We start from the raw sequence: 12,761 nt of genomic DNA on the forward strand, positions 1-12,761 counted from the left end.
GGGACAGATGAGTTTCCGTGAAGCGAAACTGTTTCTGTTTGGACCCCGCCGTGATTAAATACCCTGCACGCGTGTTAAAAACATCCCCTCACCAGAGAAGCAGTTACCGTTACTCCTGCCGAGCGAGCGGCCCCTGACGACGTGGGACCGGGGTGGGTGGCAGGGAGCCCCCGCCCGCAGACCCGGGCTTCTCCCGAAGCTGCGCACGCCGCCGGGGGAGCTCGCAGCCGCGGCCTGGGCGTGGGGCGGAGCCAGGCTCGGGGGCGGGGCTCCGCGCAGACGGGGATGGCCTGAGAGGCCGAGCTGGGTAGTTGGGGCGGAGCCAGACTTGGAGGCTTTAGAGCCGGGCTAGGGGGCGGGGCCAGGGTCGAGGGCGGGGCTCCGAGAGGACGGGGATGGCCTGGGAGGCCGAGCTGGGAAGTTGGGGCGGAGCCAGACTTAGAGGCTATAGAGCCGGGCCGGGGGGGCGGAGCCAGGCTCGAGGGCGGGGCTCCGAGCGGACGGGGACGGGCTGGGGGGCGGGGCTGGGGCTCGGGGCGGAGCCAGGCTCGGAGGCGCTAGAGCCGGGCTGGGGGCGGGGCCAGGCCCGGGGGCGGGGCGGCCCGGGCGCCGGGGGCGGTCCCTGCGGGGCGGGCGGGGCCCGACCGGCGCTCTGTGTGGCCGCGGCCCTGAAGCCGCAGGCGCCGGGCTAGGCCCGGGGCGGCTCTAGCCCAGGGCGGCCCCCGGAGGGCTGGGCCCGGCCCTCGGCTGCGGCTCCGGCTCGCGGGCCGGCGGGCGGCCGCTAACCATGCCCGGCAAGCACCAGCACTTCCAGGACCCCGAGGTCGGCTGCTGCGGGAAATACTTTCTGTTTGGCTTCAACATCGTCTTCTGGGTGAGCGTGGGGTCGGCCCGGCCTTGCGCGGGGGTGGCGGGGGCAGGAGGGCCAGTCCCCTACTCCGCGGGAGGCCGCTCCCTGCTACGAGAGCTTGGGGTTCGGGGCCGCCCCCCCCCCCCAATCCTTCCACCCGCACCTCCACGCCCGCCCCCGGATAGCCCCAGGGAGCTGCGGAGAGGCCCTGATGACTGGGGGGCGGGCCCCGGCCGCCTGGGGAGGGGGGGCTCCAGGGTTCCCGAGGCCGAGGGGAAAGGGAGGTGCTTCCTGGAAGGTCCCAGAGCACGCAGGGTGCGGGTGGCCCCCCTCTCCAGCCCAGGCTCTTGCTACCTTGGGGCGTGGAGTTCGCCCCGAGCCCCACCCCTGGCTTAGCGGGTGAAGAGGCGAGTCTGCAGCGAAGGGCAGAGCCCGGCCCCCCTCCCGCTCCCCTGCTCCTCCAGCTCCGGGGCCTGGGAGCTCGTTCTCCTGCGGGTGGGGGTGGGGGTTGAAACGCCCTCCTCGCTCCAGCCGGAGAAGGCCGGCAGGGAGGAGCTGCAGAGCCCCCCGGGAGCGGATCTCCCCCGTTGAAAGCCTGGAACAGAATGAAACATGCCACAGCTAACAAAATAGGAGGCACCAGGGCGGGGCCGCCCCTGCCGGAGAAAGGAGCTGTTGGCCCCCCCAGGGTGGCATCTGTGCCCCCTGGCCCTGCCGAGTCATCTTGCCTTTCTCCTTCCTCCCGCCCATCTCTCCAAGGGCTGCCGCATCTGCAGTGTCTCCTCCTGCCGCCTTGAGTCAAAATGCCAGGCCCTTTCGGAGGGGACTGAGGGACACTGCCCTCTACCCACGTGCTGCCGGTGCCATCACCCCGGCAACTGCATCCTTGGGCCCTGGCACCACTCAGCTCTCCAGGGCTTGGGGGTACCAGATCTAGTTCTGCCACTTAATGGGCAAGCTGAGGGGCCGTGGGGCAAGTTGCCTCCTCTCTGTGGGCCTCAACTTCCCTGTCTGGGAGGGGTCCATGATAACTAAGTCTGCCTCTCAGGGTTTTTGGCAGATTAAATGATTTCTAATTCACTATATTCTCCTAACTCCCTCGTTATCATCCCACTTTACAGATGAGGAAGTAGGCACAGAAAGGTTAAGTCAATGGCTGAGGGTCACACAGCAGTGAGTGGGAGTCAAAGTGACAGCTGAGTGGACAGTGGGTAGAGGTGGCGGCAGGACACTGAACACGGGGAGCCCTGAATGTGCCAAGGGGCAGGCGGGACATTCCCAGGCTTGTTCCCGGGGTCTGGACAGGGAGTGAAGGTGGGGAGCCAGAGCACAAAAGGCAGGGTGCTGGGGCAGCAGGCTTTTTAGGGGCAGTGGGCAAGAGCTTCTGTGTGGGAGTGATAGTCAGACTCTTGTCTGTCTTGGGGGTAAATCTGTCTGGCTGCTGTGGGGAGCCTGGATGGGAGGCAGGCCTGGAGGAGGGAAGTTGGGCCACCCTGGGTGGTGGGAAAGGAAAGGTGCGAAGGGCTCCAGGGCCATCATTGACAGGAAGGAGGAGAGTTTGGAGTTTGGGTCAAGGTGGCCCAAGGGATGTGCTTTTATGAAATGGGCCAGGAGATTATTTGTTTGTGTCTGTGTCAAGCAGGCCCTGGGCTGCACCGCTCAGAAACTTCCAGTGGCTGCCCAGTGCTCCTAGAACACAGTCCAGATTCCATGGCCTCCATGCCCTGTGGGTCTGGCCCTGCCATTTCTAGACAGTGCTGCCCTCGCTCTGCCTGAAACCAGCCAGGCGCCCTTCATTCTGTTCCCTGAACTATAAAACTGGTCTTGCCTCAGGACCTTTGCTTATCCTTCTTCCTGGAACACTCTTCTCCCAGCTGCCCCTTTGCATCCTCCAAACCACAGCTAAAATGCCACCACCCTCCAAAGCACGTCTCTGCCCCACCAAACACACACTCTGTGACCTCATCGTAGTTTCTTGAAAGGATCTGTTGCTCTCTGCAGTCAGGAGGCTTGTGCTTTCTGGGTTTCCCCCACACGAGTGAAGGGCTGAGAGCTTGTCCGTCCTGTCATCCCAGCAAGCAGGGCAGCCGGGACGGGGAGGTGTCTGCAGCAGGTGGTTGGAAGGAGGGTTCTGGAGCCAGGGAGAGGTTTTGGGGGAGATCCAGGAGATGCCAGCGTCCCGGCAGAGTGGAACCGGAAGGCAAGGAAGGGAGGAGGCTGATGCTGGAGCTGGGGGTGGGAGGAGGCACTGTTGCCTGGGAAGGGACAATGGAAGGAATGGTGTTGAATTAAACCGTGGAGGAGTTGCGGAAGGAGGAAGCAGTCACCTGCTAAAAGGCCATGGGGTGGTCAAGCAGGATGAGGCCAAAGTGACGTTTGATTTCACACATGGCCAGTCCCAGCAGCGTCCCAGCATGGGAGAGGGGAGTCAGAAAGGGCACGGGAAGTGGTTAAAGGTGGGTGGAGCTGACTGAGCTTCGTGCTGAGGGAAGGAGTCTGTAGAAAAAACGTGTGGGTGGGGAGGGCTGAGGAGGTGGCCTGCGGGTAGGAGGTGTTGTCTCCCTCTGAGGCACAAAGCGGGGACCCGGACTTGACATCCGGGGCTCTTCCCCATAAGGAGTTAAGGCAGGGTGGTGGAGAAGAGAAGAGGACGCCCAGGGGCCGGGCCCCTTGCCTGCTGGTCACTGAGATTCCTCGTCATTCAGGGGAAGAGAAGAGGACGCCCAGGAGAGAGGCACCCAGGGGAGCCCGGGGCTGGGTTTGAGATGGCCCAGGCAGAGCGGTGGGCAGATGTTTTCTAGGGTAAAACCGCTGGCCCAGGCCAGGCCCCTTGCCTGCTTGGCACTGAGATTCCTCGTCGTTCAGGGGTCTTTGGTCATGAGCTTCCACAAACCCACTCTGACAGGTGGAGGTTAGGGGGAATTTTTTGGAAGGATGGTGGGACAGGGTAGGGCAGTTGTAGAATTGCCGGGTGGCAGGAAGGCTGGATTGGGAAAGGCGCAGAGAGGAGGTGTTGGGGGCCTTGGCTCTGGGCGGGGTGAGGGGGGTGGCGCCGCTGCCTGGAGGGTGTAGCTGGAGAGCCCTCCGCTCCCATTTTGACTTCCAAGGAGGGGACTCTGATGGCGCTCATCCCAAGGTTAGGAGCGGGTGGCATCCTGATTCTAAGCCCACACCTCTCCCCCCTCCCCCACATCCCTCACTTCCTGGGGGCCTGAGAACTTGGGGGAGGGGCTCCCAGTGGGGGCTGAAGCCTAGCCCCCCCTGCTCTTCCCTGCTGCTCTTGCAGGTGCTGGGAGCTCTGTTCCTGGCCATTGGCCTCTGGGCCTGGGGTGAGAAGGTAAGGCTGCAGGGAGGGCGGGGGAGGGCTGGGGGGGCACGGGCAGTAGGAAGGGGGGAGGCCCAGCCCCTGCTCTGCCTCTGCTCCCCTGGCCCAGGGCGTTCTCTCCAACATCTCGGCGCTGACGGATCTGGGCGGCCTCGACCCGGTGTGGCTCTTCGTGGTGGTGGGGGGCGTCATGTCGGTGCTGGGCTTTGCCGGCTGCATCGGGGCGCTCCGGGAGAACACCTTCCTGCTCAAGTTTGTAAGTGTCCCCAGCGGGTGGGACCCCAGCCTCCCTCCACCCAGCTCTTACATAGTCCAGGTTTAGGAGTGAGTGGCTTCATTATTAAGTGACTGTGGCACCACTGATTATATTCTTATTATCTAAATTTATTAGGATCCTTTGTGTTGTGGGTGACTGAAAACTCCGGGTCCTAAGCCCTAAAAGGTCTCTGTTGGCTCAGGGAATGGAAAGTCCAGGGTGAGCCAGCTGCAGGCACCTTTGGATCCAGGGGCTGCCAGTATGTCAGCCCTTTCTCAGCCCCCCTGAGCTGGCTCCATTCCCCGCGTGGTGGAGGGCTGTCCCCTGGCAGGCGTGGCTTCTCCCCCTCCCGGGTATCCTCCCTGAGCTGTATCCTACCTGAGCTGAGGTGCTCTTCTCAGTTGGCCTGTTCAGGCCTTTTATAGAATCTGCTTAGTTCTGATTGGCTGTCTCTGGACCAATCCCTGCAGCCTGGGGGGAGGCAGTGTTCTGATTGGTGACTTGGGGCACATGCAGACGAAGGGGGTGGAGCCAGCTCCTCCAACTGCAGGAAGTGGCGGTAGGAGCGGAGGGTAGTTTCTCAGAGGAAACAGGTGTGATTACCGAAGGAAGGGAGTGGACGCATCGGGGAGAGCCGCGGGGCCTCTGACGTCATAAAACAGCCCTAAAATAATAGCGGGGGCCCTCGGAGGCGCTCTCGGGACTCTGTGGTTGTGGCGGTAGTCGCGCCCCCTAGCAGCCCCAGGCGGGGTCCGGGGGTGGCGCTGGAGCGTGGGGTCCTCAGAGTTCTGCTCCTGCCCCCCCACCTGCCCATGTGGCCCACCCAGTTCTCCGTGTTCCTCGGCCTCATCTTCTTCCTGGAGCTGGCTACCGGGATCCTGGCCTTTGTCTTCAAGGACTGGATTCGCGACCAGCTCAACCTCTTCATCAACAACAACGTCAAGGCCTACCGGGACGACATTGACCTCCAGAACCTCATTGACTTTGCTCAGGAATATGTGAGTCCAGCGTGCAGCTGCCGGGGGCCAGGCAGGAGGCACCTGGCCGGTGGCTGAGTGAGGGAGCAGGTGCCCTGTGTGCTGGGACCTTCCTTCACCCTCCCGGGCCTGGCTGGGAGCCCCTGATAAGAGACCGGAAGGCCCCCTGTCTGGGGAGAAGCCAGCGCCGCTAGCCCTGCACAGGGTTGGGAAACTGAGGTCAGAGGCTTCTAGCTGGCAGCCCCCAGGCCAGGACGTACGGCACACTTAAATGGAGGAATTTTCCCTACACATACCAAGTTTCCCCATCTGTTACACCCCAAGTCACAGTAAAGGCTGGGGCCGTGTTGCCACTTGCCCCCCTCACTGGTCCAGGGGCTCTCTGTTCACCACTGTCCCCAGCACCCTGTATTTTCTTACACCTAATCGGCCCTCTTCCCTCACTTCCATCATTTATTTGGCCTCTGAACCTATTTTTTCACAACCCTTGATAGAAGCACTGCCATCAGGCTTGCAGCTAGCCCCTGTGACGCCGTTGATGGCCAGTTAACTCATCACAGATACCTCCACGTGCATGTTCTCACGTTCACACCCAGTCACGGTCACCCACGGTCACACGCAGCCGGTGCCATGCACTGCCAGGAGTCTGCTCTGGGACCCAGGGATAGAACCAAGCTGGGGCCCGCTCCCAGGAGCTCTCGGGCCAGGGTGCAGAGAGACGTGCCGCCAGGCGTTCCGATTTGATGACCCTGTTTGTTCAGCGCAGTCCCGTGGACCTCAGACCTGCCAGGTCCTGGGCTGGGGATTTGACAGCAAAGCAAGCCTGGGACCCGTCCTCGTGGGGATGGCCGAGGCGGGGGGCAGAGACAGACGATGAACAAGCCAGAAATTCATACCTAATTATAGACTGTGGTCCGGGCGAGGATGGAGGGAGGAGATTCTGAGGCCGGAACCTCGAAGCCAAGCCCGGAAGGAGGAGAAGGAGCTGCGATGGGAAGGGGGGCCGGCCTGCTGCTGCCCGGCGGCTCCTGGCCGGCCCCGGCGGCCCGCAGCCCACGCGCTCAGGCTTTGTGGCAGCCTGCACTGCCCCCGTCAGTTCAGGGTCGGTGCTCCTGTCTTCTCCGCTGGCGCTTGAGCTTCTTGGTTCCCTGCCAGGCAGGCGCCCTACCGACCATCGCCTGCACCCAGGGCGGAGGCACAGAATGGTCCGGGGTGGGAGGTGACGGAGGACGCGGATGGTGACATCAGGCATTTACGAAGCACCTGCCCTGTGCTCAGTGTGGGGACGGGGGACGGGAGCGGACTGGGAATGGTTATCCCAGGGTGGTGGGAAGGGAGGGTGTGTGTGGGGGGAGGCAGGAGTCCTCTCCTGTCCCTGAATGGAAGAGAAGTTCTTTCCAGAATCTCTGCAGACGCGGCGGCCCCGTTCCCATGGAGTTTGGCCCAGCACCTGCCCCACTCAGGGGGGCCCCGAGGGAGCCCCTGTCCCTGAGCCCACATCCTCGCCCCCTCCATCTCTCGGGGTGGGGGGCCAGGACCCCCTTCCCAGACCCCACTACCCCACCAACCTGGCCAGGAGCCTAGAGCCCTGACCCTGCTGGGCCTGGCAGCCTCCTGGGTGGGGGGGGTCTCTGGTGCCGGGACGACCCTGCGCCTGGCTCACCTGGGGCTCCCCCATCCGCCTCCCAGTGGTCTTGCTGTGGAGCCCGAGGGCCCAACGACTGGAACCTCAATATCTACTTCAACTGCACTGACTTGAACCCGAGCCGGGAGCGCTGCGGGGTGCCCTTCTCCTGCTGCGTCCGGGACCCCGCGGTGAGTCGGCGGCATCCCGGCGGCCAGGCCCCAGCTGGGGAGACCCCACCCCACGCCCCTGCTTGCTCGCCCCTGCTCTGGGGGCCAGGGAGTTGTGGGGAGGCCGTTTTCCCCGGGGGTGCCCCCTCCGGCGGGGGAGTCGGTGGCGGTGGGCTGCTGGGGCCGGGCTGCTTTCCCTCCCCAGCCAGACCCGAAATGGCAGGACCACGGTGGTGGGGACGGGCCCAGAGGGCTCCTTGCACCCCGTCTTCACGCCTAAATGCGGCTCCCGGCCTGGGCTGCGGGTGCCCCGGGGCTGGGGGCTGGCGTCGCTCCCTCAGCCGTGGGTGGGGGGCACAGCGAGCGTTGCCTGGGCCCTGGCTGGCCGCCACGCCGCGGGACCCCATGCTCAGGTGCGGGGCCGGGGCGCGGCTCTAACCTTCGTCTGGCGCCCTGCAGGGCCTCTTCTCACTGGGACCCCACCCAGGCAAGCTCACCCAAAACACCAAGGCCAGGGCTCCCCGTTCCTGCAAGCTGCAACGGGCAGGGCTCTGAGCAGGGGGCGCCCCGCGCCAGCTCCGCAGCCCCACAGCCTGGCGCCTGGGGCTGGCTTCAGAGCGGTGGCCAAGGCCAGGTCTCCTTCCAAGAGGGGCCTCTTGATGGCCCCGGGGACAGTGGTCCCTGCTTCCCAGGTCGCTGAGCAGCCTTCTCTCCTCAGGAGGATGTCCTCAACACCCAGTGTGGCTATGACATCCGGCTCAAACTGGTGAGGGGGCTAGCCTGGGGGATAGGGCTAGGGAGGCAAGCTCCGGGACCGGGCCAGGGTGACGGGGCTGGGGGTGCAGCGGGGGCACTGGGATGGGGGGCCCTTGCCAGGGGGTGGGGGCCTGAAGTCCAGGACCCCCCCAGGCCCCGGGGCTCAGCTCTACTGCTTGCCCAGCATTGACCCTCGACTTTGGGGCCCCAGTGCTCAGTCGGACAGACAGACAGGCTGTCAGGCAGCCTGCCGGCCCCGCATTCCAGGAAGCGCACACATCAGTCAGTCCGCGTGAACATCCCGGCAGCGGTTTCAGCCAAGGGCTTGGGAGAAAGCGAAGGAAGGGAGGTGATGGGACGGAGGGCTGCGCCCCCAGAGGGTGGGAGCGGGGGGTGTGGCTGCACGGAGCCCAAGGAGAAGGAGGAGGGCAGCCGCGCCCAGAGCCCACAGGCAGCAGGTGCTCGGCGAGCGGGGCCGGGGCGGGCGAGCTTGGCCAGCGGGGGGGAGAGCAGGGCGGAGGGGCGTCTGAGATGAGGCCGCGGCGTGTGTCCCCAGGAGCTGGAGCAGCAGGGCTCCATCTACACCAAGGGCTGCGTGGGCCAGTTTGAGAAGTGGCTGCAGGACAACCTGATCGTCGTGGCGGGGGTCTTCGTGGGCATCGCCCTCCTCCAGGTGCTGCCGGGCACCCCCCCACCTCCCCGCCCCAGGCCCCAGGCCGCCCCCGAGCCCCTCAGCAGCCTCCCCGACTCCTGCCCTCTGTCTTCCAGATCTTTGGCATCTGCCTGGCCCAGAACCTCGTGAGTGACATCCAGGCGGTGAAGGCCAACTGGTGAGGCCGCCACACCGGCCACCGCCACCCTCCTGGCCCGCCCGGGGCCCCACGGTGCCCGTGACAGGCCAGGCGGCAGGAGATGCTTCTGCTTGGACCCGAGCCCCCTCCCCCACCGCGGGGCTCCCGTGTGGGTGCGCTGTGCACCCATGGGGAAAGCCACCTGGGCCTGGGCGGGGCGGGTGCTCTGGGCCATGACCGTGAAAGGGGTGTGTGGGTGGGTGTGCCCAGCGATGGAAGGGTGCCAGGCCCTCCAGGGCACTAGGAGGGCCCAGGCCAGTTGGGGCGGGTGGGCACCGTTGGGGGGGGGAGGCTGCACCTGCTCCTCCATCCGGGTTCTGTGCATGACTGCCGGGGATCAGGCTTTGGGGCCTCCTGCCGCCCGTGACGTCAGAGCCCGCGTCTCTGCCGGCTGGGAGCCAGCCGGTCGCCCACTCGGCCTCAGCGACCCAGACTCGAAAATGGGTCCAAGGGTTTTCTCTCCCTTGCTTGCCTCTCAGGATCAGACGTCACGATGGCTACAAACCGCTCAAATAAACAAAACCTATGAAACCCACCGGCTCCCGCCCACCGTGTCAGAGGCTCTGCTGGCCACGTGCCTCTGCCGAGCCCTCTGGCCGGGGTCCCCGGCGCACACCCACCCTGCCGATGTGTTTCCTTTGGCCTGGGGAATTTATACATTGGAGCCATCCTTTAAAACTTGGTCAGTTTCACATGAAAGTCCAGATTCTCAGCATCTCTTGAAGAATGTCAACCTGGCCCCCCACCGGATCTTCAGTGGAACGTTCCCCAGGACAGGAGGGTGCAGCCTGGGACGGGCCCTGCACGGCTGGGGGCCGAGATGGGGGCCAGAGCACCCAGGAGAGAGGCCCGGAGCTCGGAATGGACTTCAGCAAGGGATGGCGGGCGCGCAGCGCTGCCTCGCCCCACCAGAGGGCGCCCCGCACAGCATTGCCTGGGTCCCGCCTCTTCCTCCTGCGACCTCAGACCTGAGAGCCGCACACCTGCTGCTCCGACCCTGTTTCTAGGCCTCTGGGGCTCAGGGAATTTGAAAGCTTCGACAGCAGCACACCGGCTCAGACTTGGGAAGTCCGGCTGCCGCTCTCAGCTCTGCCTCTTACCAGCTGTGCGGAGAGGTGTGTGGGAGTCTGCTCTAACCCAACCTGGGCTGCCTTTTGGGGATGAAAGGAGGGTGCTAGGCTAGTCCAGGGGTCACAAACTCAGGGCCCTCAGGGCCAGGTAAGTTAGAGAGAGGAAGGGAGAAGGCTTCTGAGTTCTGAGGCCTTTGCAGCGTGACTTTGATGTTCCCAGTGTGAATGGAGAATGGACGTGGAGACATTGCTTTGTGAGAAGTATATTTGCACAGTCAAGTTGCTAATGGCAGCTGGCCTTAGGAGCCAGTAGGGGGTGGTGGGGACTATGGCAAACAAGCAGGGATCCCCAGCTAAAGATGGCAGCTGCCATTCAGTTGTAGTTACTGGGAAAGGGTGGGCCTCATGTCAGAAATCTGGAGAAACCAGAGATTCAGATTTTTGTGGGAAATTAGACTGATTTTTAAATGTTGGCAACAAATTAAAAACAAAAACAAACCTGCAAGCCAAAGAAAATGCGTGGGGGCAAGCTCTGACCCCTGCGTCACTGTGGATCCCTCTGGGACAGCTACCCACCACGGCCTCAGCAGTTCTGCTCTCAGACTTGCTGGGGTTGGGGCCAGGTGGGTGGCGTGGGGAGGGGCACGCACCCAGCATCACGATTGCCCGGAGCAGGCTGGGAGGTGTCCTGGGATCAGGTGCTGGTGGAGGATGGTTTCTGTGTCACAATAAATGCAATGCAGCTCACAATATCCCGCGTGAGTCTAGCACTTTCTAACTTCAGATGCTTTCACTTTCGCGGTCTCTCTCAAACGCCCAGCACCCTTGTCAGGTGGAGATTCTTTTCCTGATGAGGAAACTGTGACTCACATGGGGGGAGGGTGGTTGCCCAGAGGGTGCAGCTGGGAGGAGGTGCCCAACTCGGGCCTCTGGCTGGGGCTGGCACCATGCCCACTTTGCCCCTCGGATAAACGGATAAACGGGGGTGCAGCCTGCAGGTGCAGAGCATCACCAGTAGGTGGCAGTCGTGTAAACATTTCCAACCGTGAGTCGAGCATCTTCTTGAGTCCTGCCCATATGGGGAAAAGAAAGAGCCAGGATGTTGTACTCATGGAGCTTACACACTTAACGGGGGGATGCAGACAAAACCCAAGAGGACAAAGCAGCATTCTTGTTTGCCATATGTGCTATGAAGAAAATAAGTGACAGCTGGGGAACCTGGGAGAAGGGCTGCCTTGCTGCAGTGCTCAGGGAGGGGAGTCATCTCTGGAAGCCCTGGGGGACAGTGTCCCGGGCAGCGGTAGCACTTGCCGTAGAGCCTGAGGCCAGGGCAAGCTTTGCAAGAAGGATGGGGAGGTGGGAATGGGCGAGGGCCAGAGGACACAAGTAAGGGAGACTTGGAAACAAGATTGATGAGATGGGAAGGGAGTGACTTGGTAGGAGTGGTTGTGACCCTGGCCACCGACCCAGAGTTCTCCAAAGCTCATTCTGCTACGTAGCATCTACCCGTCCACCCAGCTACCCACCCATCCATCCACCACCCAACCACTCATCCATCCACCCACTTATCCATGCACTCACCACCCACCCATCCATCCACTCACCGCCCACTCAACCAACCACCCATCTATCCATCCACTCACCCACCCACCCACCCATCCATCCAGTCCCCCATGTATTCATCCATCCACTCATCCCCATTCCCTGTCATTCATTTGGGTAGGACCCAGCCAGAGGCTGGGGTCACGGGGCAGCTCAGACCTGCCCTTGCACTTGTGGGACCCCTGGTTTCTTGGCAGAGGCAGATCAGGAATATCTGCTAACAGTGCAATGTGTGTATGTGTGTCGACAAGCACATGATGATCGCTGCTAGGTGCCCCAAGGCTTGTTAGAGGCAAACTTCCTGTCCCCAAAGTAAGGGACACTTGTCCAGAGAGACAGGCTCTCCAAATGTACAGGAAACACACGCTCATGGGGCAAGGCAGTATCCTGGGCTGTGAAGACCACATGGGAGGTTCAGGGTTCAAACCCAGGGCCTCCTGACCCGCGTGGTGAGCCGCCCACGTGCGAGTGCCCACGCAGCGAGCCAGTGCCCGCGTGGTGAGCAGAGCGCCTGCGTGGCGAGCCGAGTGCTGTGTGAGTGCACACGTGGTGAGCGAAGTGCCCGCAAGTGCCCATGCAGCGAGCCAGTGCCTGCACACCGAGCCACGCAGCCAGTGCCTGCGCGAGTGAGTCACGCAGCAAGATGATGACGCAACAGAAGAGAGACGAAGGGGAGAGTCAAGGTGAAGCGCAGCAGAGACCAGGAACTGAGGTGGCACAGGTGACAGGGACCTTCTCTCCACATCAGAGGTCCCCAGGATCAAATCCCAGTGAATCCTAGAGGAGAGAAAATGAGAAGGAAAAAGAGAAATAGATATAAAAAATCACACAGATAGCAAATACAGTGTGTGTGTGTGGGGGGGGTAGGGAGAAGGGGGAGCAGGGGAAAAAATATGTATTTTAAAGAAGTAAAGCAGGGCTAGAGAAATAGGGACCACAGGTTGTAGGGCCATGGGGCTATTTTACACAGTATGCTCAGGGAAGGCCTTCCTGAGGGGTGGCCTTGGGCATGAGGGAGTGGGGGAGTGAGCGACGTGGATATTTGGAGGAAGAGCTTTTCCTGGTACAGGGAACTGAAAGTGCAAAATCCAGGGGCAGGAGCAGGCCTGGCACGTCCCAGGGAATCTTCTAGGTGCCACTTCCATGACGCTGAGCCTGGAAGGGTTTCCAGAAGTACCAGGCAGAGAGGTGGGAGGAACCAAGACAGACCCGAAGGGCCTCAGCGGGCCAGCAGCTGCGTCTCCCCGGCGAGGTGCTGGCGGGCAGGGGCGGCCGCTGGG

General features: G+C 62.9%; 1 protein-coding gene across 4 annotated transcripts; it reads left to right on the plus strand.

The window, feature by feature from the left end:
• Nucleotides 1-673: 673 nt before the first annotated feature.
• On the plus strand, nt 674-9,340 carry TSPAN17 (tetraspanin 17). 4 transcript variants are annotated; one of them, XM_058282692.1, is made up of 9 exons: nt 683-874; nt 4,137-4,187; nt 4,285-4,431; nt 5,259-5,429; nt 7,098-7,223; nt 7,921-7,968; nt 8,518-8,631; nt 8,727-8,788; nt 9,289-9,340. In XM_058282692.1, the coding sequence occupies exons 1-9, from the start codon at nt 788-790 to the stop codon at nt 9,323-9,325; spliced, it is 843 nt and encodes a 280-aa protein (XP_058138675.1). In that variant the 5' UTR covers nt 683-787; the 3' UTR covers nt 9,326-9,340. The 4 variants fall into 4 exon arrangements, with proteins under 4 accessions (XP_058138664.1, XP_058138659.1, XP_058138675.1 ...); XM_023589272.3 differs by having other exon boundaries at nt 686-874; nt 8,515-8,631; XM_058282681.1 differs by lacking the exons at nt 8,518-8,631; nt 8,727-8,788; nt 9,289-9,340 and adding an exon at nt 8,170-8,508 and having other exon boundaries at nt 674-874; nt 5,295-5,429.
• The last annotated feature ends 3,421 nt before the right edge of the window (nt 9,341-12,761 follow it).

This window comes from Dasypus novemcinctus, chromosome 2 (genome assembly GCF_030445035.2).
Source record: "Dasypus novemcinctus isolate mDasNov1 chromosome 2, mDasNov1.1.hap2, whole genome shotgun sequence".
Taxonomy (NCBI): Eukaryota; Metazoa; Chordata; class Mammalia; order Cingulata; family Dasypodidae; genus Dasypus; species Dasypus novemcinctus.

Coding starts and splice junctions, on each gene's coding strand:
- TSPAN17 (XM_058282676.1), top strand. CDS start 788: ATGCCCGGCAAGCACCAGCACTTCCAGGACCCCGAGGTCGGCTGCTGC. Junction 875..4,136: donor GCTTCAACATCGTCTTCTGG/GTGAGCGTGGGG, acceptor CTGCTCTTGCAG/GTGCTGGGAGCTCTGTTCCT. Junction 4,432..5,258: donor ACACCTTCCTGCTCAAGTTT/GTAAGTGTCCCC, acceptor TGGCCCACCCAG/TTCTCCGTGTTCCTCGGCCT.